The sequence below is a fragment of the Danio aesculapii genome, chromosome 17 (assembly GCF_903798145.1).
Source record: "Danio aesculapii chromosome 17, fDanAes4.1, whole genome shotgun sequence".
In the NCBI taxonomy this organism is placed as follows: domain Eukaryota; kingdom Metazoa; phylum Chordata; class Actinopteri; order Cypriniformes; family Danionidae; genus Danio; species Danio aesculapii.
Genome location: NC_079451.1, coordinates 50850016 through 50863781, shown reverse-complemented (window position 1 = coordinate 50863781; position 13766 = coordinate 50850016). Strand labels below are relative to the sequence as shown.

Genomic DNA, 13766 nt, shown 5'->3' with positions numbered 1-13766 from the left:
TTTTCATCATCAATTATCAGAGTAGAACAGTTTCTCAAGCTGTTTGTGATGAATTCTGGAAACAGGAGATGTGCCCCTGGTCTAATGCGCCACCTGGCTTGAGAAACCCGTTCTTAAAGACTTACTTTTAGTCAATATTTGGGTAGCACACATATTCTGAAAGCCTTCGGCAGAATTCAAATGAGCCATTTTAATCTAGATTAAATCCAAGATTACAGTGAGATTAATCTAGATTAAAAAAATCAATCTATGCCCACCTATAATATATAAGCATTATTCACCCTCCTGTGATTTTTAAATTCTTTTCCAAATATTTCCCAAACGACATTGAACAGATTCAGGAATTTTTCACAGTATTTCCTATAATATTTTTTCTTCTGGAGAAAGTCTTATGTGTTTATTTTGGCTAGAATAAAAGGATTTTTAAAAAAATTTAAACCCATTTTAGAGTCAATATTATTAGCCCCCTTAAGCAATATTAGTTTTGGATAGTCTACAGAACAAACCACTGTTAAACAATGACTTGCCTAATTACCCTAACTTTACCCTAATTAACCTAGTTAAGCCTTTAAATGAATGAACTGATTTCAGTCCACCGTTCAGTAAGCTCCTTTTTTAACTTTACATTTTGAATAATAATTATTTTTTATAAAATTATTTTCGGTTTTCAGTTTAGATTTATTTGATGTTTTTGTAAAATAATGTGAGTGTTTGTAAGCGTGTGTGTGTGTGTGTGTGTGTGTCTGAACCTGGAATTACTCAAATGTCAAAGATAAAGAGCTGTAAAAGACATTTTATTGATCAAGAATTAAACTCTGTGTTACATTTTTCCCCATTTTATTGAACAAAACATGTCAACATATAAACAATAACAAGGGTCCTAAAACAGGCTTCATTTCATTTTTGATTTCATTCAAAGTTAACAAGTCAAATCATAGTTCACCCTATAATAAAAAACAAAAAAGAGAATCAGTGAATATAAGTAATAAAATAATAAAATAAAATAAATAATCAGAGTGTATGTATGTGTATATATAATATTTCAATGCATAATAAGTTAAATAAGATAAAAAGAGATAAATATATATATATAAATAACAAAGACATATTAGATCTTGATTTAAAGAGCGCCTATTATGGGGTTTTGAAAATGAGCTTCCATGCAGGGTGTAGCGCAGCACTAAGTAAATGAAAACATCCAGCTGAGGTTTAAATCTAAAAGTGAACCATGTTTAAAGCTATTGATTCTTTAAAGAAAGAGTCAACTCAGAGTCAAATCAATGATTCGTTTTGTGTTGGGATCTTTTGCCTATTCGTATCGAGGTTGACTGCAAATATTAAGTGCTGGATCCGGTAAAACGTGAACACACCTTTCCCCCTCAAACACTAGCGGAGCGCAGGGGATCATGAGATTGATCATGATGCAAAGATCAGTAGGGAATAAACGAATCACTGAACAAATCATATGGGAGTCGTTGGGATAATTAGGTAAAAATAAATGCATTTTATAAGACAATGAAAGAAGGGATGGCTGATGTGAAACTGACACAGCGTCCAGATCCCGAAGCACAAGCGTTTCAAAAACACTGCACCGAAGCATGATCCTAAACACCTGAGTCACGTGACTAAAGTGATTCGAAACACCAGCTCACATGACCAAACCAATTTAAAGCATCGGCCATTTCAAAAGCATTTCGAGACCTGGAAAATCTGTTTGATTGAGAGGGTCAGAAAAAACCTCATGTAGCCTAGTGGACTGCGCATGTGCTCAGAGTGCAGAAAATGGCCTTCGAATGGAGCGCGAATCCACATGGAGTTCGAATCCCGACCTCAAATTCTCTGAAATTAAGACTTTTATATTCATTTTATTAATGTTAATTGTTTTTATGACAAAAACAAGACTTAATTATTCACAAAGTGTTCATTTGGATGTCAGAGCAATATTAAAACGAAACACGTTACAAGAACAGAGCATTTAAAAACAAACATCTATAGCTGCACCACCCTGGATTGGAAGCCATTACAGTATATCTGTCTGGAACTCTCACCGCTCCACTAAATCACTAGTAACCTCAAGTCTACAATGTGGAGTATAAATCCTCAATTTGCGTTAATGTTTCCTTGCTGAAGCTGTTCCAGAATAATACATAAAAATATACTGTAGAGACGAAATGTTTCGAAGCTTCGACTGTTTCAGTGTATCATGACGCCTCGCACTGCCCACCACTAAATGAAAGTGTTTTTGGTCTTTTGCATGCATATCAGCCTGTTGTTAGAGACCCCCAAACCAAAATATGACCTTTTAGAACGCATAATAGGGGCTCTTTAAGTAAAATGGTAATATTTGTTTTTATAATTTGGTCTTTTAACATTTCTTCCAGATTTAAAATAATAATAATAGTATTAAAGAGCATTTTTCTTGCATTTGTCGTTGTTTTTGTCGTATACTTCAACTAGAACCTGCTTACTTTTATTTTTACCAAAATAAATTAATTTCTTCCTTTTATTTTGGAGTGAAATCTAAAATGTTGGATGCCTTTCATCCACTATTATTGTCATATTACTAAAGTGTACATCAACAAACATATGATTTATGCTGCCTTACTTATTGAGGACTGTATAATCTAAACATAACCTAAATAACCTAACACACACACACACACTCATCCCACGAAGACCTGGCTGTACTGTCCGCTGTTTTCAGAGCGGTTTTCTCCGTTTTTCTCCACATGTTCTGGAAAGTGTGGTTTAACGCAGGAGTTTACAGCTTCAGACAGATCTCCGGGGAGAGACCACATCTTCTTTGCATGTTCAGACACTGCGTCTTTATTCAGCTGAAGGAGGAGGAGAGGACGGAAGAGAAGAAGTGAGACATTAATGAAACAATTCTGAAGAAAAACTATTCCATCAACTATTCCAGCATATGTTTTACACAGCGGATGCTCTTCCAGCTGCAACCCAGTACTGGGAAACACCCATACACACTCACATTCACACACTACGCCCAATTTAGTTCACAAGTTTCCCTATAGCGCATGTGTTTGGACTGTGGGGGAAACCGGAGCACCCAGAGGAACCCCACGACAACACGGGAAGAACATGCAAACTCCACACAGAAATGCCAACTGGCCCAGCCGGGACTCGAACCAGCGACCTTCTTGCTAACCACTGAGCCACAGAGTAAAAGAAATTTATAAAAGTTGGAAACCAAAAGGAGAAAATATTGACACTAAATAAAAAATAACATAAATCAATATATTAATCGAAATTACGTGAAAAAAACATGCTAATCAATCTGCTAATTTTTTATTTATTTTTTTCTTAATTCTTTTACTTACCCCATTGGGAGATTACTTTTGATATACATACACTACCTGTTTTATCGTCTATGCAAATTTTAGGAACAATGAAATAATACCTTGACTTCTAGTTGATCATTTGATATCAGAAGTGGCTTATATGAAAAACAGAGGCCTCTAGATGACGCTTATTTGACGACAATAAAATATGATCATGCCTTGATTTTGAATGATTTCATTAGGACAGTAAGGTCTGACTCTGCTTAGACTAAAGTCTGGTCACTGAACCTTCAATAATGTCCAGTATAGAATATTTGGTCATGCTGCAGTGGAAACAGAATGAATATTGTGTCTGACTCCATCATGAGCTTGGAGGACTGCATCCATACATCTCTGCAATGACTCAAATCACTGATTAATAAAGTCATCTGGAATGGCAAAGAAAGCCTTCTTGCAGGACTCCCAGAGTTCATCAAGACTCTTTGTGTTCATCTTCAACGCCTCCTCCATCTTACCACAGACATGCTTAATAATGTTCATGTCTGGTGACTGGGCTGGCCAATCCTGGAGCACCTTGACCTTCTTTGGTTTCAGGAGCTTTGATGTGGAGGCTGAAGTATGAGAAGGAGCGCTATCCTGCTGGAGAATTGTCCCTCTCCTGTGGTTTGTAATGTAATGGGCAGCACAAATGTCTTGATACCTCAGGCTGTTGATGTTGATCATTCACTCTGCAGATCTCTCGCACGCCCCTATACTGAATGTTACCCCAAACCATGATTTCTCCTTCACCAAACTTGACAAATTGCTATGAGAATCTTGGCTCCATGCGGGTTCCAGTAGGTCTTCTGCAGTATTTGTGATGATTGGGATGCAGATCAACAGATGATTCATGGGAAAAATCCACCTTCTGACACTTTTCTAAATGATCAACTAGAAGACAAGTTATTATTTGTTGCTCTTACAACTGGGATTTATATATAAATATATTTCTTTTTCTACTAGAAAATGCTTCATGGTTTAACAATTTTTAGATATTTGCACTAGAAACAGGACAGAAACTAAGTAAGAAATCAATTTTTGAAGTGTATGTGTTCTTGTTCTTTAATGCAGTATTGTGCACGCTCAAGCACAGTAAACAGTACTGACCTGGCTGATGAGTTCTCTGATTTTGGCGAGTGTTGCGGCCTGTTTCTTCTTCAGAGTCTGTTCCTGAGGAGAACCTTCAGCACTGCTGCTCTCTGAGGCCTGAAACACAGAGAACATTACATGTGTTATCAGCACACACAAACACACACACACATAGAACAAGGGATGTGTCCTCAGCAATTTCCACCAAATACTGAAATTTAATCGACTTCAAAATAAAATAGTGCTCCGTCAACCCTTAGTAACCTACACCTGCACAAAGTCAAGTTCGCTACGAGTTCACCGTAATACTCTTAACCTGTCCAATTAATCAAAATTCGGTTATGGCCTCAATCATTATGAGAAACATTAATCGGGATAAAACAATTAAATTGCGTCACACACCTCTCTAAATTCATACCTCCTCAAAGCCCGACTGCAGTCAAGTCATGTAAACTGACTAATGTAAATTTGCAACATGGGACGTGATGTTATTTGTATTATTACAGGTTTATTTTATATTATAAAGTACTTTATTCGTGTTTTTTAAAAGTGCGAAACAGAATTTGTGCTGTTCATGGCAGCTCTAGGGATGTATGTCCCCACCAATATCAAGAGCAAATCTATGCCCTTGACATAGACACACATGCACGCTAGGCTAGGGCCGGTATACGATTCTGATGGTATAAGAACCTGATTTAAAAAAAAATCCCGGTGTTGTGATTGCTGCTCTAAAATAAGCTCACCTGAAATGTCTGAAAAACCTTTTCCCCATTGAACACAATATATATATATATATATATATATATATATATATATATATATATATATTAAGAAACATGTCAAATAGTCAGGATAAATAATCCAAATAAATGATTAACCTCTGCTGTCAGATTTCTTTATTTAAAATGGAGTTCTTTCTATTCGCTGGATATAAAGTAAAGCCACTGCACTGTTCAGCTCTACAGCATGCTGGATGTTGGTTTATAAGTAATTGGTTTCTCAGATGCTTCCTGAATCGTGTGCTATACAGCAGCTTTTGATTCTTTTCTGCTGGAGATTCTGACTACGTTTATATGGACATCAGCAATGGAATTATTTGCCTTAATCTGAATTAGACAATAACAAGATAAAGGTGTTTACATGAGTTGCTTTTTGAATGTTTCTGTCATGATCCCGTTTTACATCTTATAGCACATAATTCGATTAACGTCATTACATTTCCACGTTATCCACATTTCCTCTGGAGTTTCATGTAATATCAGGTGTTTCATTCTTAATTTGTCGACTTTAACTGCAGTTTGGTAGTTTCACCTCAATCGAGAACATTTCATGCATGCCCCCTGTGAGGTATTTGATGCAATTATGAACTGCTGGAGGAGTGTTGTTTTAATGGAAATTTATACTTCACACTCTATGGGAATAAAACCTGCGCATTTCGTGATGCAGGTGTCTGTGGTCTTCATTGACTTGGTAGGTGCAGAGAATAGTGTCAAACAGGTGTGTGTGGACTATCCTGTCGCAAAACACGCTACATGACGTTAATAGTTTGATGACAGTGTTTACATGCCTGTACTGCACTTAAATAATGCATCTAAAATCAGCATACTCCACATGTCTTAATCCGATTTCTGTTTCTTTTAATTATGACTTTAGTCAGATTAGGCTAATCCAAAATCGCTGTTTACATAGAAGACTCTTAATCAGTGTTGTCTTAATCGTATTAAAATTGAATTAATGGTGTCCATGTAAACATACTCACTGTTGCCCTAAAAAACGAAGTAAAAGAGTAGCAAAAACACATATTATAACGTACATATACCGTATATACGATTTAACAGAAAGTTGTAGTGGTTTTAAAACCTTGACTTGTCCAAACAGTAGTAAACGCTGTTAAAAACTGCTTCCCCATCGGGAAGTGAACTTCAATGCTATGTGGAAACTCCCACTATGGGCATTTCGTCAGAATCCAGCCATCTGAAAGAGGGTTCCTCCTAGGCCGCCAGCATCTGACTCAGTGGAGGAGTCAGGTGTTGGCCCAATATGTTGTTGGCATGCCCGCTGATCAGCCCACGTTCTGCGTATAGGTGCTTGCTATGTGCGATCCCCACTGGCGATCCCATACGCTCACTAGCCCTGGTGTAGTCCTCCCCCTCCCTCCCCACTAACCATCGTCTTGTATGAGTACTCCCCCTTCTCATATGCTTTTTTGCCACCAGGTCTCCCTATTCAGGCAGCAAGTGGCCTCCGCTGCGTCCTCCCTATCAGGACTGCACGCTTTAATGTTGTATTTTAAAAATTCCTAGAATTAACTAGGTGTATTTTTACAACTCCCCGAAAAATATATCTAAACCAGGAACAGGTAAGTAAGGTAAGCAAGGGCCAGGGCACACGTTGGAAGGCTGCGCCTCTGGTGTTGCACGTGGACTCACGCTGCAGCTTGACGCACCCCTCACCAGAGATGTGGTAAGGTTCTTTTGTTGTGGCGTTTTCCATAGATTTCCCCATAGTGGATGTTTCCACATAGCATTGAAGTTCCCCTCCTGATGGGGAATGCTACGGTTACTAAAGTAACCCTTGTTCCAGGGGAACGGAAATGCTATGTTCATTCACCACAACTATTGTCCCTTAGCTGGCAGCCGTAAAAGGCTCTTTCAGCTAGAAAAGGATGTCTGGCGTGGCACGTCTTTCAAGAGTTCACACTGAGCTGATGACTGATTATAAAGCTTGCTTGGCATGATGTTCTAGGAGAGAACCCTGAGCTCATAAGATCCTCGAGCCCTGGGCTCCCTCCCGTTTGCAAGGCGAGAGGGGAGTTTGAGCTCAGGTAGATCTCGAGAACTTCCCTGCTCTACACTGAAAAAAGTGTTGCATGCAAAACTGTTGCAAACTATTTATTTGTGTTGAATTTAAACAAACAAATTAAATTTAATAATGTTCAACTTAATTTGTTCGTTTAAATTCAGCCCAAATAAATTTTTTACAACCACTTAACATAAAAAAATTGAGTAAATCCAAAGAATCATCTTTGAATCATTTTTTTCAGTGTAGTAGCTAATGAACAGATAGTGATTGCTCTTAAGAGATAACTTACTAAGTGCATGTCTATATTGCCGATTTGGATTAGTCAATTAACTTAAGCTGCATGTTTTAGGACGGTGAGAGGAAACCGGGGAACCCTGAGGGGACCCCACGCAAGCACAGGGAGAACATGCAAACTCCACACAGAAATGTCTACTGGTTTGGTAATGACCGAATCAGTGACGTTCTTGCTGTGAGGCAACAGTGCTAACCACTGGGCCACCGTGCCAGCCATCTAGGAAAGGAGGAGTAGGGGTGGAAGGGGGGATTCTTCAAAATGAAGATGGCTGTTATATGGAATTGAGGGTATTTATAGCGGCTTAGGAATCGTCTGATTGGTGAATCATAAATTGAATAATGCGGGACCAGCCACAAGCAATCATAAGCATGTGATCCTCTCGAAATTACTTTATAAATAAACTTCACTCATAAAAAGTTAAATTGTAATTGACGCCAGCTGTGCATGCTGACGGCTCCAACTCATTGGCATTTCATTGGCCCATTGATAAACTCTTTCAGATGATTGGATTCTGAAGAAATCCCAATAGTGGAAGTTTCCACATAGCATTTCCGTTCCCCCCTTGGGGAACGAGTGTTACTTTAGTAAGCGTAATCATCCCATGCCTAACACACACGCTGCTGGCCGACGTAAGGCACAACCAGGGGGGCCAGGGGGGATTGGGGTGCGTTGGAGATGGGGTGTCGTGGACAAAAGGGGGCGGGGGGCCCCTAATAATATTTTTGGGGGACCCAAAACTGTGTGGGCCATTAGAATCGTCCACACGCACACACACATGGAAATATGTATATATTTGCAAATGCATGCACACAAACACACAAATATAAATGCATGTTAAAGTGCACATACACACAAAAAATATGCATGTCCACACACACACACACACAAATACAAATGCACACATTTGCATGTACAAACACACACACACACAAACACATGCACGTACAAACACACGCGCACACACATATAAGCCAACCCCTTCGATTGTTATCACTGGATTGAATGGATTATCAGCGGTTTTCAGCTGATCTGTACCAGTAGGGGCCTTCTGCATCTACTGGTAGGCTCAGATGGCTGTTATCATTCATCCACATGGTTAATCAGCTATACTAATAGAGAGGACTACAGATCCAAATCTGTTTTTACTGTGACTGTTGGGTTTAGGGTTGGGGTGGGGATAGACGTAATAAAATACAATTTAAGGGGAATGTAATAAATAATATAAATAATTCTCGTTAACTTCCAGTCGCAGCCGTATGTGATCTATAGCTGATTAATCATGTGGATGGATGATAACAGCCTTCTGAGCCGACTAGTAGGCGCAGAAGGCCCCCACTGGCCCATATCTATCAGCTGATAACCAATGATAATGCCCATTGAATCGAGTGATAAAATACTAATTGCATAAGCACACACACACACACACACACACACACACACACACACACACACACACACACACACACACACACACCACACTTGTCATCTCATACATGCATACATGTTCAACAAGTGTTTCATGGCCCTCGTGTTCATGAATGTGACTGTGTGTGTTCGTCTGTCTGTGTGATGGATGAGAGAAAAGAGTCCATGTGCATCTTTTGTCCTCAGATCACGTTGAGCCGGCAGACTCTGTGGAGATTCTGAAGACTGTAATTGAGCTCTGAGCCTCATTTACTGAGGAAAAAACGAACTCTGTGAACTTCAACTTTTACTGGAGGCTGTTTGAGCTGCTGCTGCATCAGAATTACTGTACTGAGAATCTGGACAAAAGCCTTGTTAGACAGGAGAAACTCATGTGAACCATCTGCAGAGAATGTCAAGCCTTGATTTCTATGTATAATGCTTCATACAACTGTAAACAGTGTTAACGTCTGCGCGAAATCAACATTTACAGTGTTTATTTTGTTAGCTCACATTGTTATTCCTAAGGTAAACAATTAATCATTCAAGTATGACTGATTGCTGTGTTACCATAGCAACCATAAAATCTTGTTGTTACCGTAGCAACTATAGAATCACCACAAAAAATGAATCACTATAGTTGTTGTGTTACCATAGCAACTATCGAATCACCACAACAGATCAAATAGTATAGTTGCTGTTACCGTAGCAACTATAGAATCTTCACAACACATTAATTACTATAGTTGTTGTTACCATAGCATCTGTAGAATCGCGACAATAGATCAGTTACCATAGTTGTTGTTACCATAGCAACTGTAGAATCACCACAACAGATTAATTACTTTAGTTGCTGTGTTACCATAGCAACTGTAGAATCACCAAAACAGATTAATAAGTGTAGTTGTTGTGTTACCATAGCAACTATAGAATCACCATGACAGATATATCACTATAATTGTGTTACCGTAGCAACAATAGAATGACAACAACAGATATATCACTATAGTTGTTGTGTTACTGTAGCAACTATAGAATCACCATGACAGATATATCACTATAATTGTGTTACCGTAGCAACAATAGAATGACCACAACAGATATATCACTATAGTTGTTGTGTTACCGTAGCAACTATAGAATCACCACAACAGATTAAATACTATAGTTGGTATGTTACCATACCTGCTGCTGAATTAATGGAAGAAAACTGAATCATTTTGGATGAAGCACATTAGAAGAAAAGTGTGTGTGAGTCATCATAATAACACGTTTCCTTCACTGCTGTAAACATCATGTTGCTGCAGTTTTTACTGTGGTATTTTACCTGAGTGCTGTCGTTGTCCAACTGCTCCGTACTCTTGCACTTCTTCATTCTGAAACATTCATTAAAGATTCATTAAAACAATGATATTAGTCATGAGGATCTCTCACAACTGAGAGTAAATAAAGCATAAACATCATAAAATATTATAAAAATTATATATAAAATGATTTTATTTATACAGTTCTATATTAAAATAATTCTTTACACTGTTTTTAAAGAAGTTAACGCTTTAGTTTGGGAAAAGCAAAATTACATTGATCGAAAATGACAGTACGGATATTTATAATGTTACAAAATATTCTGTTTAAAATAAATGATGTTTTAAATTGATTTATTTAACTTTATTTTAATTATAAGAATCCTAAAAAATAAAATGCACATATGAAAAAAGACATTTAAGCCTGGGGCAATGATACTAATAATTCAGCTTTGAAATCGATTCATTCAATAATTTTCCTTTGACTTTGTCCCTTTATTAATCTGGGGTCGCCACAGTGGTATGAACTGCCAACTTATCCAGCATATGTTTTACACAGCGGATGCCCTTACAGCTGCAACCCAGTACAGGGAAACACCCATACACACATTCACACACACACACACACACACACACACACACACACACACACACACACACACACACACACACACACACACACACACACACACACACACACACACACACACACACACACACAATCATACACTACGGCCAATTTTGTTCATCAATTCCCCTATAGTGCATGTGTTTGGACTGTGGGAGACACCGGAGCACCCAGAGGAAACCCACGCCAACACGGTGAGAACATGCAAACTACACACAGAAATGACAACTGGCCCAACCGAGGCAAGATGGCGGCACGTACACTTCGCAAGGCTCAGCGTCTCTCCAGTTTCTGCAATTTTGCAGTATGATTCCTGCTCATTTTGGGTCTGTTCGTGCAGAACAGTAGTGCCTTTACATCGTACACCCGACAGGAGATCTTGGATATTGGTTTGTGCATTCCGGACAGTTTTATTAGCAATCTTCGACTCATCCCTGAGATTGCCAAAACACCCAAGGCTGAGCGGCCTGCCCGGCCGAGACCGTAAACAAAGACGGGGGAAGCGCGGCGGGCTAAGAGCTAAGCTAAAGCTAACGCCACACCGGCTCTCTTTACCCAGCATCTTTCTCGCCAATGTACGGTCACTGGTGAACAAAATGGATGAGATTGGTATGGAAGCTGCTCTGTTGCTGAACGTAAGGCACTGCAGCGGGTGGTGAAAACTGCCCAACGCATCACAGGGACCACATTGCTAGCCATAGAGGACATCCAGAAGAAACACTGTCTGCGCCGAGCACGCAGTATTCTTAAGGACACCTCTCACTCTGCTCACAGACTGTTCTCTCCTGCCTTCCGGCAGGCGCTTCAGGCTCCCCCGGACAAAAACCAGCAGACTGAGGAACAGCTTTTTCCCCAGAGCTGTCTCCCTTTTGAACTCTGCCCCTCATTGACTCTTTTGCCCCCCCAATACACCCCTCACACTCCTCTAACTTATACTCCTCACAATCACAGCACTATTTAACATTTGCACATTTAAAGTTTGCACATATTCATTGCACTACATTGCACTGATTCATTTATTTGAACTGTACATACCCACTGCACATGGACATTTGTAATTGTTTATCTATCTGCACACTTCTGATTATTAATAGCATCCTGTACATATATTCATTTATTGTAAATCTGTTCATAGCTAATACAACCTGTATATAATGTTGATAGTACATCCATCTGTAAATATCACCATAGTTTTTCTATAACTGCACTTTATAACTTATACCTGTATCCTGCACTTGCTGCTATTGCACTGCTGGTTAGACCTAAACTGCATTTCGTTGCCTTGTACTTGTACACGTGTAATGACAATAAAGTTTAATCTAATCTAATCTAATCTAATCTAATCTATACCGGGACTTGAACCAGCGACCATCTTGCTGTGAGGCGACAGCGCTACCCACTGCGCCACCATGTTGCCTATTAAAAATATATTATTTAAAATAAAATAAAAACTATTAATATTTATTATTTGAAACTGATTATTTCATTCATTCATTCATTCATTCATTCATTTTAACCGCTTTTCCGGGTCGCGGGGGCAGCAGTCTTAGGAGAGAACCCCAGACTTCCATCTCCCCAGACACTTCCTCCAGCTCCTCTGGGGGGATCCTGAGGGGTTCCCAGGCCAGCCAAGAGACATAGTCCCTCCAGCATGTCCTGGGTCTCCCCTGAGGCCTCCTCCCAGTGGGACATGCCTGGAACACCTCTCTAGGTAGGCGTCCAGGAGGCATCCAAAACAGATGCACGAGCCATCTCAGCTGACTTTTCCCGATGTGGAGGAGCAGCGGCTCTACTCCGAATTCCTCCCAGGTGTCAGAGCTCCTCACCCTATCCATAAGAGTGCGCCCTGCCAACCTTCGAAGCAAACTCATTTCAGCCGCTCGTATCTGAGATCTTGTCCTTTCGGTCATGACCCAAGGCTCAGGACCATAGTTGAGAGTAGGAACGTAGATTGACCGGTAAATCGAGAGCTTTGCCTTTTGGCTCAGCACCTTCTTTACCACAACGGACCGGTACATCAACCGCATTACTGCTGTCAATCCGTCTGTCAATCTCACGCTCCATCCTTCCCTCACTCATGAATAAAACCCCGAGACTTAAACTCCTCCACCTGGGGTAAGGATTTCCTCCAACCTGGAGATGGCAAACCACCTTTTTCCGGTGGAGCACCATGGCCTCGGACTTGGAGGAGCTGATTCTCATCCCAGCCGTGTCACACTTGGCAACAAACTGCCCCAGTGCATGCTGAAGGTCCATATTCGATAATGCCAACAGAACAACATCGTCTGCGAATAACAGAGATGAAACCCTGTGGTCCCCGAACCGGACCCCCTCTAGCCCAAGGCTGCGCTTTGAAACTCTGTCCATAAAAATTATGAACAGAATTGGTGACAAGGGGCAGCCCTGCCGGAGCCCAACATGCACTGGAAACAAGTCTGACTTATTGCCGGCAATGTGAACCAGACTCCTACTCTGTTCATACAGGGACGAGCCGGCCCTTCACAGAGCGCCTCTGACCCCATACTCCCAGAGCACCCTCCACAGAATGCCACGAGGGACACGGTCGAATGCCTTTTCCAAGTCCACAAAACACATGTGGACTGGTTGGGCATACTCCCATGAACCCTCGAGCACCCTGGTATGGGTATAGAGCTGGTCCAGTGTACCATGGCCTGGACGAAAACCGCATTGTTCTTCCTGGATCCTGGGTTCAACCACCACACCACAAAATTTAATTAGTTTATTTAAATTGATTTACCTTGTAGTTTTCAAATAATTAATATATATAATTTAAAAACATACAAAATCGAAATCCTTTCATAAAACAAAATAATAATAATAATAATAAATAATAATAACAATAATAATAATAACAAATAATAATAATAATAATAATAATAATAACA

The 13766-nt window shown here is 39.9% G+C and overlaps 1 protein-coding gene across 1 annotated transcript in view; it reads right to left on the bottom strand.

The window, feature by feature from the left end:
• Positions 1-1118: 1118 nt before the first annotated feature.
• plcb2 (phospholipase C, beta 2) overlaps positions 1119-13766 on the bottom strand; it is an 81784-nt gene continuing 69136 nt past the window's right edge. Inside the window, 3 exon segments of the mRNA XM_056476413.1 lie at positions 1119-2834; positions 4446-4544; positions 10256-10304. Of these exon segments, the coding sequence (XP_056332388.1) occupies positions 2664-2834; positions 4446-4544; positions 10256-10304 (319 nt within the window). The 3' untranslated portion in view covers positions 1119-2663.